Source organism: Corvus kubaryi, unplaced genomic scaffold (genome assembly GCF_017639235.1).
Source record: "Corvus kubaryi isolate FWS band 111438036 unplaced genomic scaffold, C.kubaryi_AGA036_p1.0 37249, whole genome shotgun sequence".
Classification (NCBI taxonomy): Eukaryota; Metazoa; Chordata; class Aves; order Passeriformes; family Corvidae; genus Corvus; species Corvus kubaryi.
In genome coordinates this window covers 589,907-605,108 of record NW_024581072.1, presented here as the reverse complement: position 1 = coordinate 605,108, position 15,202 = coordinate 589,907, and the positions used below count along the sequence as shown (strand labels likewise).

Genomic DNA, 15,202 nt, shown 5'->3' with positions numbered 1-15,202 from the left:
CTTGCCAAAACATGAATAATAGACCTGTCATCTTGATGTTGATCTGCTGTGGGATTCTGTTTGATATATTTATATCAAATTTATTCCATTTAAAAATATGAAGTACTGGCAACCTTACAAAGGTTTTTCAAAATATGAAAGTGTTTTACTGGAATTCATGTCAGTCATTTTCCTAAGCTATGTTATTCATAGAGTACGTAGAATATGATAGCATAATATAATATATAGATAAGTTGCATTGTCCTCTCATAGCTTCTTGACAGAAGAGTTTTTAATCTGTTCAAGCAAAATAAATACTAGTAGTGGTTGTAAACTATGTTAGAAACCATATTAAAAGAGAAACTGAATTTACAGCATTGTTGCCTACAGCAAATGCAGAAATATCTACCAGATAGATTTTCCTTTTGAAATACTTAAACCATGCCAAAGACCACTGAAGGCAAAGGAAGCATTTTCCTTCATTTCAGTGACCCTTGGAAACCAGCCAGAGTATAAAACTCAATGTTATTTTCTCAACACAGGAAATTTCTGGACGTTATACTTGTATTTTTAAAAAATTCTATTTGCTATCCATCTCCCAAATAAAATATAATTCTTTATAATATGACATTTACTATAGGACATTTACAAGTTTGGCAATATGTAACAAACACAAAATATATGGAGAGTATTTATTCTCTGTTTTATAATTATGTTAGTATTAAAACAGATTAACAATTCTGTTCCAGTTCTAAAGAATTCTACTTGACTGATGCTTAACACAAAATATAGGACACAAGTTTAATACAAGTTTGAGCAATCTTCACATTTAATTTTCCTTCATACCTGTCCAAATTAAGATTTACTAAGACAGAAGGAGAACTAGATTGGGAAAAAAAATTGCTTTGTACATTGTTGAGGTCCTAATTTATCCTGGGAAAATTTGCTTTTTCCCCAAAACTTTGCCTCAAACTGGCATCTACACTGTGTTTGTGGTGTGACATACATTACAAAAAAAGTAACTGCTGATTATCACCACAGAAATTAAATAAAGAAAACATTCTTTAGAACATGGTTGGTTACATTTTCCACTTTGTTTGAAAGAATTGCAATTATGGGTTATCTAAAGTGGACACCAAATAACAGAGCAGCTCAACAAATGGCTGCCCGCTCTGTCATACAAATACTTCAGAATCAGTGAGTATATAAACATCACTCCTCAAAGAGGAAATGAAACCAGCAAGTAGAGAGTGTGGAGTTGAGAGTGGACAAAGGCAAGGGATAGGCCATAAGCTGCTCTGTTGCTCCTAGGCTGCTCTGGAGAACTTTGGAAAACACAAAGGCTTCAAAGTTCATTAGGTTAAAATATTTATTACTTGGTTTGTAATAAGAAGGTAATATAAACACTGCAGAAAATACCTGTAAAATTGACAGGAGTAATGATGAATTGAAGCTGAATTCTGACCTGCAGGAAATAGATGCAGTTACCCTGACTTCAGGGGAAGTCTATCTAATTGCACTGGGTCTGATTTAATCCATAAATCTTTGGCACTGTTTTTCATGGTAATAGTTTTGTTCTAGTTAGTATTAGGATTAGATTCGTAGATTCATATGAAATATTTTGGATGGCTTAAAAGATATGGATCTAATTACTTCCTGCAGTAGCTCTGTTTTAATTAGTAAAACAAGAAGTTCTAACATGGCTTTAATCCTGAGTTAATAAGTCCTAATAAGTAAATTTACTATCTGTTTTCATCCAAATGTATTTGAATGCAATATCCATGACTATCCCAAAAAGAAGGAGCTGGATTCCACCCAGCTGGTTTTAAATCAGAAAAAGGGAAATAGTGGTAAGGGTTTGAGGAAGCTACAAGCTGACCAATGGCATAAAAGCTGACCAATGGCACAAGAACAATATAGACCTTTCAGGTACTTGGATGTAAAGAGCAAAAAGTGCAGTAGAGTCAGACAAAACACAATCCCTGTCTGTCATCTTACATCATTTGAATTGGTCCCACCTTTTAGACAGATCTTCTGTGCTTCTTTCATTTCTTGGGAATCAGAAGCATCTCTGAGCCAGACGAATGTACCTCTGTGCTGGCTCCATGCTGGAAGTGGCCCAGCTTCTTCTCAAAAAAAGGTCTTAAACAGTCTATTTTTCCTCCTTTGTATGAGCGCATTCAGCCTCTCCCCACAATTGCTGGATCATAGACCCGTAGAACTACAGAGCATTCCAGCCTGGGAGGTACCTCTGAAGATCATCCAGTGCGACATTTTTGGGGAAAGAAAGCCTAGACAAAATGATCTGGTACTCTGTTCAATCACATCTTGAAAACCTTCAGTGATGAGGACACCACCACATCTCTAGGCAGTTCATTCTTCCAGTGAATGATTGTTCTCACTGCAAAAAATATCTTTATTCTATTGAAATGAAACATTTCCTGCCTTCTTTCACTTATTGCCATTTCTCTTCTCCATGTAGCTCCTTGTGATGAGTGTCTCCATTCTCTTTGTGGGTGCCTTTTAGGTATGGAAAAACTGTGATGATGCTCCTCCTGCCCGTTCTCTTCTCCAGGGAGAAGAGATGTAACTACTTCAAGTCTTTCCTCACAAGCAGACATTGGTAGCCCTCTTTTGGACCATCCCTTGTCTTTCTGCGTTATTTTTGAATTTTGGGGACCTGAACTGGACATAATACTCCAGGTGTGGCCTGATAGGCACTGAGTAGATTGGGATTATGGTATCTCTCTCTCTGCTAGGTAATGCCCCTGTGGACGCAGCCCAGTATCTCAGTGGCGCTGATGAGAATAAACTACATACAGATTGTGAAAAAGCAGTGAAACAGGTCTCTAAATAACAAGCTAAGAGTGAAATAGACATGGGAAATCCTTTTCTACCTTGTGGTAGGACTGATCATGCTTTCTTTCATGCTGCTAGAAATGCTTATGTATGTAAAATGTTGGCTTAAACAAGTTTAAATCAATGGCTTCAATTTCCTATATCAAGAAGGTAATTTACTGGTTTTCTGTTCCCTGCCAGAATGTCATCGTAGTATTTCTATTTTTTCAGCTACGAAATGGAATTGGAAACCATAACAAATGACACTGTGGCGTGACATTGCTGAAAGCATTAATATACTTTTTCTCCCTTTTATATAAGTTTTTCAAAAATAAATATTGTTGTGTTTTGTCAAAATGTTTTGAAGTCTGCTAAAGATTTTCAATTAAAAATAGGGAAAACAATAAAATTGCATAAGCAATGATTTATTATTTTATGACAAAAAAAGGATAAAATAATTTTCCTGTAAGTTTTCAATATTTAATATTTAATTTTCTATTCAGTGGTGAACTAAATTCACACTTGCTTACACTGCAATTACATATTATTAATTAAAACAGAATTTCTTTCGAAAGGCCAGTAGTAGAGAACAATGCAATACACAGGAAAATCCAGTTTTCCAGCAAAATCTGGCTTTGCACACTTACTATATTTTGATGTTTCTACTGCTCCCCTCTCCAGTGCTATACTTAACCATTACAGAGGAAGTGATTTTCATGGTCCTGTCAAATATAAATCAAAGCAGAGCATCAATTTTCTTTAGGTATTTCAGCAATTAGACTATCAACGTGGACCATTTCTTTACTGGTGTTAGATTCCAGCACATAATATGCTATTTCTTAATTAAACACTTGCAAAATAATCTGACTGATAGGAAATGTCCGCATGTGGGCATCCATCGAAGTTATTTGATATTTGGGTCCAGCTGGCATAAGAATATAATGTAATTTGAATTCCTGGTGCTTTACATCTAGATGGTCTAAATTCACAGAAACAAACAAAAATGACCATAACAGCTAGATACTTTTCTTACCTGTTTTGTAAGGTAATGTAATAACATTATTGTTTCAGTGAAATTACCTGTTGTCAAGCTTTCAGTTCGTGATGTGTGTCAGTTGCAGGACTCCTAACACCAAATCAATTTCTAAATAATAACATAAAAAAGATTTGACTGTCATGTTTTGACAGTGTCCTTCCATCAATTTCTTCTTTTTTGACATCCCTAGAGATCACCAATACAGCCTACTTAACAAGCCCTTTGCTTTCAACAAACCACCAATTAGGGCTTGTAGTTTTCACTTGCAAAATAACTACAAAATGTTATTACGCAGTGTTTGTATAGGCCTTTCCTTGACCATATTTTTTGACTTAAGTAAAAAATGGCAATCTATAATTAGCTTAAGAGTTCCCTCTGTCACAGGTTACTTCTGCAATTGAGACATTATTTCTTTAAATTTAATGTGATACATATAATCTTTAAAACTTATTATAAGATAAGCCTGTCCAAATCAGACTAATTTTAAGATTTTGTTGATTAACTGACAAGTCAAATTAATATCTAAAAGTAACTTTTCCAGTTGTAGTTCTTTTTGAGACAAATCTGTAATCGTGTAAGAAGGTTATGTGGTAAAATTACGATGATATTCCAAAATGGCTACAAGTGGGATTACTCTTTTATTGAACGAGGGTGTATTTTGCTGGTAGAACAGAACAGCATTCGAGGTGTGTGTTAGCATGTCAGATGTAGAAAAATACTACTGTTTCAAAATAGGTGTCCAGATAGGCAGTTAGGAGTGTAATGGTATCAATTCATGATTGACCTTCTAATCTGCATACCTACCTGCACACAAACACGAAGTCAGCAACGAAACACGAATTGGAGTGTGCTGCTGTGGTGTTCTTAGGACAGTGATTTGCATTTATTGAGTATTTTTTGAGTGCTTGAAAGAAAACTGAATTTTTTTCCAAGGTTCTCTCTTAGAAAAGTGCCTTTGAGCAGGCTTTTACCACAACCCAAGTAAAGTTTGATCTTTTATGACCTTTTATCCTCTTAGGTTACTTCCTGACCTTCTTGGAACCAGTAAACAATATCACTGTAGTCCAGGGGCAAACAGCAATCCTCCACTGCAAGGTAGCAGGAAATCCATCCCCGAATGTCAAATGGCTAAAAAATGATGCTCCAGTGGTTCAGGAGCCAAGACGGATCATCATCAGAAAAACAGATTATGGTTCACGTCTGAGAATCCAGGATCTGGATACCACAGACACAGGATACTACCAGTGTGTGGCTTCAAATGGGATGAAGACAATAACTGCAACAGGAGTTTTGTTTGTCAGGCTCGGTGAGTTCCTGGCTTTTATAACTACTCACACTGATTTATAGACTAGGTATTGGTTTTAACCATAGTATAATGAGAAATGAATTTAATGTTTTAAGAAAAATTCTCAACACAAAAGAAAATAAAGTCAGTGCCTGGGGCCTCTCTCCCAGCACAGAACTTCTCAGTTGAACTTGATACCCCTTTACTGGTAATAAAAGAAAGTAAATACAGATGTAAGGTCTGTAAATACACAGTGAAGAAAAAATTAAAGAAGTGCCAGTATAAAGTAAAAAAAAAAAGGTAATATTTCATGGCCTGGAGTTTTCACTCTACTGCTGAACTCAGTCTGTGAAAAAACCAAAACCTGAAGAGAAGAATGAGAAGAGGTTTTCTGTGTGATGTTCATGGTTCTGGGCCTATCCTTGCGAATTTCAGTTCTGTACTGCTACGTGAAGCCTGGCCTCAAATTCTGTCCTTTGACACCTGAAGGTACATCACACCTTTCAAGAAGTGCTTATATTGCATATTTGAGACTTAACCATCCAATCTGGAAGTCAGCCTTTTATTTAGTTTTGTCTCTGGAGCAATGGAAGAAAAAATGGGAGATGCGTTTTTCTAAAATTGTTTTCTAATTTTGTTATGTAAATAATTAATTCCACAGTTTAGTTTGTAGTGATTGAGTATTGAAGTGAAGTGCTGGGTATTGAACCTTGTTCTTGCTGTGACAAAAGTTGATCATCTCCTTGACACATCATAAATTCTGATATTAAGGCTCAGGTGGGGCTTATTAAAAGGTAAGTGATGTGTCTAGATAACACCTTATCTAACTGCCTGTGGTATTTTGGTGGAAGATATTTTATAAACAAAAATTATTTCCATTCAAGTTGCTGCTGGAGGAGATAGTAGATTCATGTGATTTTTATTTGTGGCTTTGAAAATAACAATATATAATTATGTTCAGGAATGCAGAGGATTTTGTTTGAATCTTGAGACAAACCTTCCTTAAAGAGACAATTTCCTTTAGATTGCTATTGACTTTTTTTTATGATGTTGTCCTTGAGCTTAACTTGTCAGCAATACTTGTTTGTTTTATGTTTGCAGGTCCAACAAACAGCCCAAATCACAATCTTCAGTAAGTACTTTTCGTAAAATTAATGTACTCTGACTACTTTTTTTCTGTCAGAATTTAGTTAATAAACTCAATAAACACTGCCTGCAACCACAGTGTTCTTGCTAAAAATATCTTAATTTGATCAAAAATTCACAGAATGGATGCAACCTTTTCAAAGGTAGCATTGTGTTACAGTGGGTTTTGATTTGATTGACTGTTCTTGAGCAAATTCTGCCTGCTTATTTCATATTTTTAACAAGTAAATTACCACAAAGTCACGTTGGAACAGTAATTGTTTATAGGGCAAGTATGGGCTGGAAGAATGTTTAAAAATGAGTGGGTAAAATGCTTAGGTTACTGTGGTTGCAAATTTACCCATGTTATATTATTATAACTTGAAAAGTCAGGTAAAACAAGACTAGAATCCTGTCGTTGAGTAGCTAGGCAAAACCTCTGTTTGTTAGTGTCATTTTGACTTGAGTGGCGATCTGATGATTTTTGTTATATGCCTGGGCTCACTTGCTGGTTCAGTCATAAAGATGAAAAGAGAATCATAGAATGGTCTGGATTGGAAGGGACTGTAAAAATCACCCAGTTCCAACCCCCCTGCCATGGGCAGAGACACTTTACACTATTTCGGGTTGTTCAAAGTCCCACCCAGCCTGGCCTGGAACACTTGCAGGGGTGAAGTATCCACAGCTTCTCAGGGAAACCTGTTGCAGCTCTTCAGCACCCTCTAAGAATTTCTTTTTAACATCTAATTGAAACCTGCCCTTTTCCAGTTTAAAGCCATTGTCCTTAGTCCTGCACTATCTGCCAGTATAAAAAGTGCCCCTCCTTCCTTTTTATGAGAACCCTTTAAGGCTACAGTGGGATCTCCCCAAAGCCTTCTCCTTCTCCGGGCTTAACAACCCCAGCTCTCTCAGCCTGTCTTCACAGGAGAGGTGCTCCAGCCCTCTGATCATCTTCATGGCCTCCTCTGGACCCACTCTAAGAGGTGTACATTTTTGTTGTGCTGAGCACCCCAGAGCTGGACCCAGGACTCTAGGTGGAGTCTCGTGAGGGCCATATAGAGTGGTAGAATCCCCTCCCTCGCTCTGCTGGACACGCTGCTTTGGATGCAGCCCAGGATGCAATTGTCCTGGGATGAGAGCTCACACTGCTGGGTCACATCGAGATTTTCATCCACAAGAACTGCCAAGTCCTTCTTCAAGGGGTGTTCTTAATGACTTGAACTCCCAGTCTGTTCATGTCTGGGATTTCTCCAACCTGCTGCAGCACTTGGCACTTGGAGTTGTAGGATTTTGTGAGGTTCTTGTGGGCCCATTTCTCAAGTTTGCCCAGGTCCATTTGTAGTGCCAATGGCACTGCTCATCTTCGTGTCACCTTCAAACTTGCTGAGGGTGCTCTTGATCCCACTGTTTGTGTCATTGATGAGGATATTGAAGAACACCAGTGCCAAGAGAAATCCCTGAGGGCACCACTCATCAATGGCCTCCATCTGGACACAAAGCCTTAGACCACAACTCTCTGGCGGCATCCATCCAGCCAGTCTCCTATCTACTGAATAGTCCATCAAATCCATGTCTCTCCAATTTGCAGATAAGGATGTCATGTGAGATGGTATCAAGGCCTACAGAAATCTAGATAGATGATGTCTGTTGTCTTCTCTTACTGGCCGCTGCTGTCACTCCATCACAAAAGGCCCCCCAATTGGTCAGGCACAATTTGCCCTTAGTAAAGTTATGCTGACTGCCTTGAGTGACTTCATTGTCTTTTATATGCTGTGGCATAACTTCCAGGAGGATCTGCTTCATGATCTTCCCAGACACAAAGGTAAGGCTCACCGGTGTGTGGTTCCTCAGATTTTCCTTTCTCCTCTTTTTAAAAATGGGAGTAATTTTTCCTTTTTCCAGTCAGCAGGGAGTTTGCCTGACTGCCTTGACTTTTCAAATATGATGGAGATTGTTTTGGCAAGAATATCAGCCAGACCCCTCAGGACTCTGGAATGTATCTCATCAGGTCCCATAGACTTGTGGCTATTCAGCTTCATCAAGTGATCCCAAACCTCCTCTTCACGTATAGTGGGAGGGACTTTGTTCCCCCATACCCACACCAAGGAGCAAGGATTTGAGACTACTGGGAAGGGTGACTGCCGTGAAGACTGAGGCAAAGAAGTCAAATACCTCATCTTTCTCCATATCAGTCACCACCAGTTTGTCCTTCTTGTGTATCATGGGATACATTCTCCTTGGCCTTTCTCTTCTGGCCTATGTCAGACCAACAAACCTGGGAACCAAGTTTTACATTGATTCACTTTTGTTATGGAACAAGTAATTAATTATATTTCTTTTGGCTTCCCTAGTATTTTCCAAGTGCTTCTCCTGTACTGAGAATGATCTTGTTAATGTTTCACAAATACCAACATAAACAAAATATTTCAACTGACAGAGTGAAAAAAAAAATACTGTGTATGTGATGTGTAGTTCTTAATTATATTCTCTCCCTGAAGTGGAAGTAAATTAGGGCTCCCAAGACATCTTCCATCCTGGTTTTTCCTAGGTTTTTAATGCTTTGCTATGCAACCTTTGCTAGTTTGTGACCCTAAGTTAAAATAAAGAAAGAAATAACTAAAAAAAAAAATTAAGAAGTCCTGTCATTTGGCTTATGACTCTTCACAATGGGTCTTGTGCCTTTGGTCTTGGAAGCAGTAGTGTGCTGTCATTGTTCTGGACCTTCCATTAAAAGGTGAAGAGTACACTGCTGGTAGATTTTTTTTTTTTTAATATCCACTAGATTGAAGAGTAACCTGAAACTTGAGAAAAACAGGGTCAGGTCAAAGGTCTAGTGAGAAGTCATGAGGGTCTTATCATATGAGGCCCAAGAGCTTTCAGGGATTAGAAATCTTTGCCTCATTGCACGCATATTTCTGTTTTGATTTTTTAAAAAATCAGTCCTTCAAATAAAATGCCATGTTTTGGTGGTATAATTATTTTGTTTTGAGAAACTGATTACGATTTTTTAAAAACTGAATATTTTGTATAAAACCATGCAGGTCATTTTGAAAGCCAGAAAAGAGGAAGGGTGGAAAAAGGCCAAAGAATACCTAACTGCTTGGAAGGAGCTCTCATGGAACAAAAGACTCTTTCCATTTGCTGTCTGCATAGTGCAACCTTGCGCTGAGCCATGTGAGACCTATTGCTGCTGGTATTAGTGCTTCAAAAAAGACATGCTTCAGTGGAAACCTGAAACATAAAGCCATTGTAACTTGGTTTAAAATTATACCTAATGAATATTAAGGGATAAGGAACATTACCTATGTAGATACCATCTAGCAAGGTATTTTTATGCAGTTCACGCTGCGAATTTCTAGAATTAATTTGCAATTAAAGATTGCCAGAGAGAAAATGTGTGTTACGCAGTCAGACTTGCCAGTGCAAAAAAGCATCCTGACCTTCAGGTAATGAAGTTGAGATGCTTTCATAAAAATCGAAATGTAAAAACTTTCAACCAAATATGTAGTCTTAAATTGCTGCAGATTATTTGGAGACCTCTTTATTTTCTCTTAAGATCCATGTTTGTAAAAATTTCTAGGGATTTTCCTGTAGAAATGGGGAATTACAATATATCCTGTTTATTAAAACTATTAAAGTTATCAAAGACTTCAAAACAGATTAATTTACAAAGGAAATAAAATCAAAACACAGTCCAAAAGATATTCTCTGATTAGCCTTTGCTGCCCAGAGGACTGTGCTACCAAAGGCTTGTTTTACTAGAGTGTAGCCCAGCAATCCTTTCTTTCACTGCATTATGCTTTTACCTTTTGTATCATTAGTGTTATTAGTTTTGCCTCTCAAAAGAGAGACATCCTATCTGTTCAGAAAAATACAAGCGTATGAATATAAAATAAAAGTTTGGCAAATACCAGAGAATGCTTTTTTTACCATGATTTAAAACAAAGAAATGGGCATTAATATCTTGGAGTCTAAGAGTAGAAGGGCAGAAACAGTTGTCTTTCTTTCTAGAAGTGTTGCTCTTAGAAAATAATGCCATTCTAAAAGACTGCGTGTTCTCTAGTCTAATACATTTTTCTTTTGAATTGAATGGTTAGATTAAATTTTACCCATTGGGAAAATCCCTGTTTTGAAGCAGTTTAACTGTAGTCGTGCCACCTTGAAACAAGCTTGGGATGGAGGATATCTAATATTTGAGTATTCAGTTTGTTGGCTCTTAAGGGCTTCTGGAAAAGCTGGTGAGGCCTTTGTGGAAGTGAGGAAGGCACACAGAATTCAGGCAGAAAGGAGTGCCCTTAAGCTCAGTTCTTGACAGATGTTTGGGAAACATCTCTGTTGTCACTACTACACTTTTCCCTACATGACCTTTCTGCAATCTGCTCAGGATGCCAGGAGATGAACATTTCTTTCCAGAGCCCTGTGCAGGGGATCTGCGTTTTCCGAGAAACTTTGGGAAGTCCCTGTTTTATTGAACTCTGACTAAGATCAGTTATCAGTTTGCGGCCTTTGATGCCTGTATGCTGGATGCTTAGGAGAAATGGGTGAGAAGAAACACTGCCGCCAAGTAGAAATGATCATTACTTCGTGGAGTAATTTTTGGGGTATTAATTTTTCAGAATAAATTTGCATGTTCTCATGCCTGATTTTCAGGTAGTTTGGGACAACAGTAAGTTTTTGAAGATTCAGTCCATTGAAGAAAAATGATGAAGCAGTCATAGTTGGGAAAAAACCATTTCTTCCAAACAGTGGAAAACAGAATGTCTAAAATCCAGTAATGTGGCTGTGTTAAAACTTCAGTGGGTAACCCTGAGGCTGGGCTCCTGAGCAATTTATTCTCCATGGTCTACATACCCCAAAGCACACTTTTTCTGTGACCCCAGAGGGAAATTTCTGCATGATGTGAGGGGCAGTCATATATTTTTATGATGGAAACAAATGTATTTTCATCATGTGACGAATCTTCATGTAATTACAAGATGGAAAAGAGAATATAAGGTCTTGGGAAAGAAGGTAGAAAGGAGTGGATCATCAGAGCACTTCACCCTCAGGCCACTTCCCTGCCCCTGACTGGGGTCTTCCAGGTAAAAGACAGTAGCTGATGGGGAAAATAGTTCTGTAAATTCAATCTCTCTGGCAAAACAAAGGTATCTAAGATCACACTAAAGAGAAAGAATGCTTTCCTTACCATCAAATAGCAGCACCACTTGTATCTTCATTTCCTTAGGTGGTGTGGCAAATTTCTTTGGTCTCACTGCAGTTTAGCCACTGATAACATTGTTAATCTTGTAAATTATACAAGATTATCTTAAAATTCACATAAACAGATTTTTTTTAAAACAATACAAGGTTGTTTCAACTCAGAAGTTACCGTGTTTATTCAGACCCATAAGGACCAGGTGTTTGATGGTGTGCTTCCTCCAGAATGACATGCATGCCTTTTGTTTCATCAAAATATTCATGTGGCTGAGACAACCATATTTGAACTATGTATGTTTTTCTAAGATGCTTGTAGTAATATGTTGAAGTTACAGAATAAGCTCATACTTGTGTTTTCATTTCCTCTTTTAATCAAGGAAAAAGAAGAATTTTGTGATTAAAACACTGGACTGTCATTTCTGAGTTCTGGATTCAATTTCTGACTGTACTCCTGTCTCTGTGTGTGATTGCAGCAAGTTGTTTAACCTTTGTCACTCCGTGTTTTGTACATCAAATGGAGATGGGGGATCTTGGGATTTTTTTGCCTTCCTCTGCTGTAGGATCAGATTATTTCAAAATGTTTTGGGTACATTCTTCTCCCCATAAAGCATGGAATGTTATCCTGTTTTATGAGTGAGGAACTGAGGCACAGATTATCTTGAGCTGGTCTACATTAAACAGCATGTGTTTGTCTTGGCAGATTTCCTGACTCCCTGACAATCCAATTTGGGGATCTGGCTGGAACATGCTGCAATTCCCTCCTAGCCTCTGTGTGTCAGTTTCCTTTTTTTCTCCCAAGGCTGAGGGGGAGGTTGTATTTCACCATCCTGTGGGTTTGGGGCTCCTTTCAGGGGATTTTGATCCACAATCTCAGATCTGCTTTTGACTTCATAATTTTAAATGTCCTTTGACAGTCTTTCAGGCCCAGACAGGAAATTTGGAGGAAGGACAGAACTAAAACCAAGGTTGCACTAATTTTTTTCTCTCTTATCTATTTTAGAGTGCAATTTTTTAGTTTTCCTCTAGTTGTGTAGGATACAGCCTAGAAAGGCTCGGAAGCTTACAACATCACAAATTAACATACAACTAAAATTTATACTCTCTTCTGCCCAGAGATGTAGGGTGTACTCAGAGGAACCTGACAGTCTATCTTGTAATAAAACCTGAATTTTTCATCTTAATGTTACTCATGCATTTCAAAAAATACTTTTTTCCTCTCATTTTAAACTCCAGAATATGTGTAATTCAAGACAGAATTAAAGAGCAGTGGAAATACTGTTTCGGGTTGTTTTGCACCACACCAGATCACAACTTCTTCCCACAGGACATTATTTTTGAGCTTTGATCTTCCACTTAATGCTTTCTAATCACAAGTAAATAAATGATGAACAATCTAATGCATTTTATATTATTTAGTGATAGAAATATAAATTCAATGTACTTACAAAGCTGATGCATTTTAAAAGTCACATGTATTTAAACTAATATACATAGCATCTTGGAGTAGACACAAGTGTCTGTATTCCTGCTACTTGTTATCTGGGGAAACTATTACAAGTGGTAGGTTTTTTTCCTTTCTGTTAGAGGAAGGGAAGAACTGAAGAAAGAAACTGACAGGGAATATTTAGGAAGAAAAAAGGATGATAGTATTTTTTGAACGGTTACGCTCGCTAACCCATATTATTCAGAACCCCCCCAAAAAACAAAGGAAACCATGCATATGCATAGGGGATTAAAAATAAATCTTCAGGAAAGCTTTACCTTATTTTTGCTACTGTATAAATCAAATGCCCTTGTGTAAATTAAAGTTTAATGCAGATGCACTGCTTTACTGAGAGAGACTGGTTGCAAAGACAAAAAAAGCAACCCTGTAGGACTTGGCCTGTAGTTGGGCAAGGTTTCTAAATACTTTAGGAAAAAGTAATAATTAGTTACATTTCTTACCGTTAAGCTAACTTAAGGTTAAATGTAGGTAGCATCTTCTCACTTGTGATTAGCAGTACTGTCAAGATACTTTTAAATGGGTTGGATCAAGCATTATACTAATGTAATTCATATATGTAGGGCTACAAACATGCAGTACACCAAAGAACACAAACGCTTTCTTTTCTAAGAGTTCTTTTTTCAAAATTTCGACCTTTATCTTCTATATGAATATTTAAGGAAGTTCATGTTTTCTGTGGATGAGAATTCACTCACAGCCTGTGTATTGGGACAGCCTGCTTCCTACTCTGCAGAGCAGTGGTTAGGTTTTTTATAGCCAAAAAGCCTAGGCTGTCATATCAGGTGAGCTGTAAGGTGCGACTCATAAGCTGTGCAATACACGGCAAAGAGTGAGTTACAGCTCTTTGTAAATATGTGACCCCAACACGCCCTCTTACAGCAAATTCCAGATTAGCAGCAGGTGCCTAGGTTTTAGCAGCTCAGAGAAACAATTTGTATTAAACTACCAAAGAAGTTGCAAGCAAAGTAAGACACTTGTTATTCCCTTCAAGGATATATGTAAATTGATATTCAAAGTAGTAATGGCCCTTGCGCTTTTGGCAAGTAGCTGCTGCAGCTGTTGGACATCCCCGATATAACCAGCAATATTTAGTGTGTTTAGATTTTACTTCTTCCCTCTCTCCCTCCCCTACTCTCATTTGTTCAGTAGCTTAAATGGCTTTCAAAGTATTTATTGTATGTCTTACAAAAGGACAGTTATATGTCCCTGAGACTTCCTGTAGGCATTTGATGCCACATTGAGTTTAATTAGAGTGCCTTAGGATGCTGAATAGCCTCTAAGTGCATACAAGGAAAGGGTGAATGTTGCAGCTAGGCACAAAGATAAAGGAACACCATTCTAATGAAAAGTAGGTAATTTAACAAAATGAGATAATGCTGGAACACCACACCATAAACCATCCTTTCCAATTTTATGGCTTTACGGTTAGTTTTTCCCTACTTTTGTATTATTATGTTCTCTATTTTAAAGAGCCAAACAAACTAGATGCAATTAATCTAGTGAAAAAGTCAAACAGATGGTACAAACCTATAATATTTGGACAATTCTATTTAAAACTGAATATGATTAACAATGATGGAAGGGATTGCTTTTTAAAAAGAAGAAACAAAACTCAGTAAGGAAATCTGCTCTTTTAAATTGGTACTGCTCTGTTGAGTCTAAAATATGAAGTATTTGAGTTGTAAACTCTAAAAGTAAGGCTGCAAGAAGCATGTGTCATCAGCAGTTTCTCATACTCCTCGAAAAGCTTAATCATAGGAATCCCATTTCTCATTTTGTTCACTCTGATAATGACATAGTAGAGAAAAAGGATTACTTTAGGTGTGACACAAACAACGGTATATCATCATAGTTTTTATAAATATTTATTCACATACATACACATACTTCCCCCCACCCCAAGCTTTCCTAGCTGTTCAATTTGCATTTTCACTCCTGCCTCACCGCGCTTTCCCTCAAGCTGGGAAATGTCTCCTAAGCTCAGCAGGCTGACCTGGAGATAGAAATTCTTATACTTTCATCTGACTGAGTTTTGCAAAATTATGTTGACAAACCTCCATTTTTCTGCCTTCCCAATGACAGTAAAGTAGTTCCATATTGCCAAATAATTTGTAGAGGAGTAAACACACAGAAGAGAAAAGACTAGAATAAAATACAGTACAATACAATAAAATACAATACTGTGCAATACAATACAATACAGTAGCTCCGGTTGGCAGGGACCTACAAGGATCATTTA

The 15,202-nt window shown here is 37.4% G+C and overlaps 1 protein-coding gene across 2 annotated transcripts in view; it reads left to right on the top strand.

The window, feature by feature from the left end:
• The window catches only part of ROR2 (receptor tyrosine kinase like orphan receptor 2), a 143,855-nt gene that overhangs the window by 103,570 nt on the left and 25,083 nt on the right, over nucleotides 1–15,202 (top strand). For both annotated transcript variants that reach the window (XM_042023398.1, XM_042023397.1), the window contains exons 3-4: nucleotides 4,872–5,159; nucleotides 6,240–6,270. In XM_042023398.1, the coding sequence (XP_041879332.1) occupies nucleotides 4,872–5,159; nucleotides 6,240–6,270 (319 nt within the window). The remainder of the gene's footprint in view (nucleotides 1–4,871; nucleotides 5,160–6,239; nucleotides 6,271–15,202) is intronic.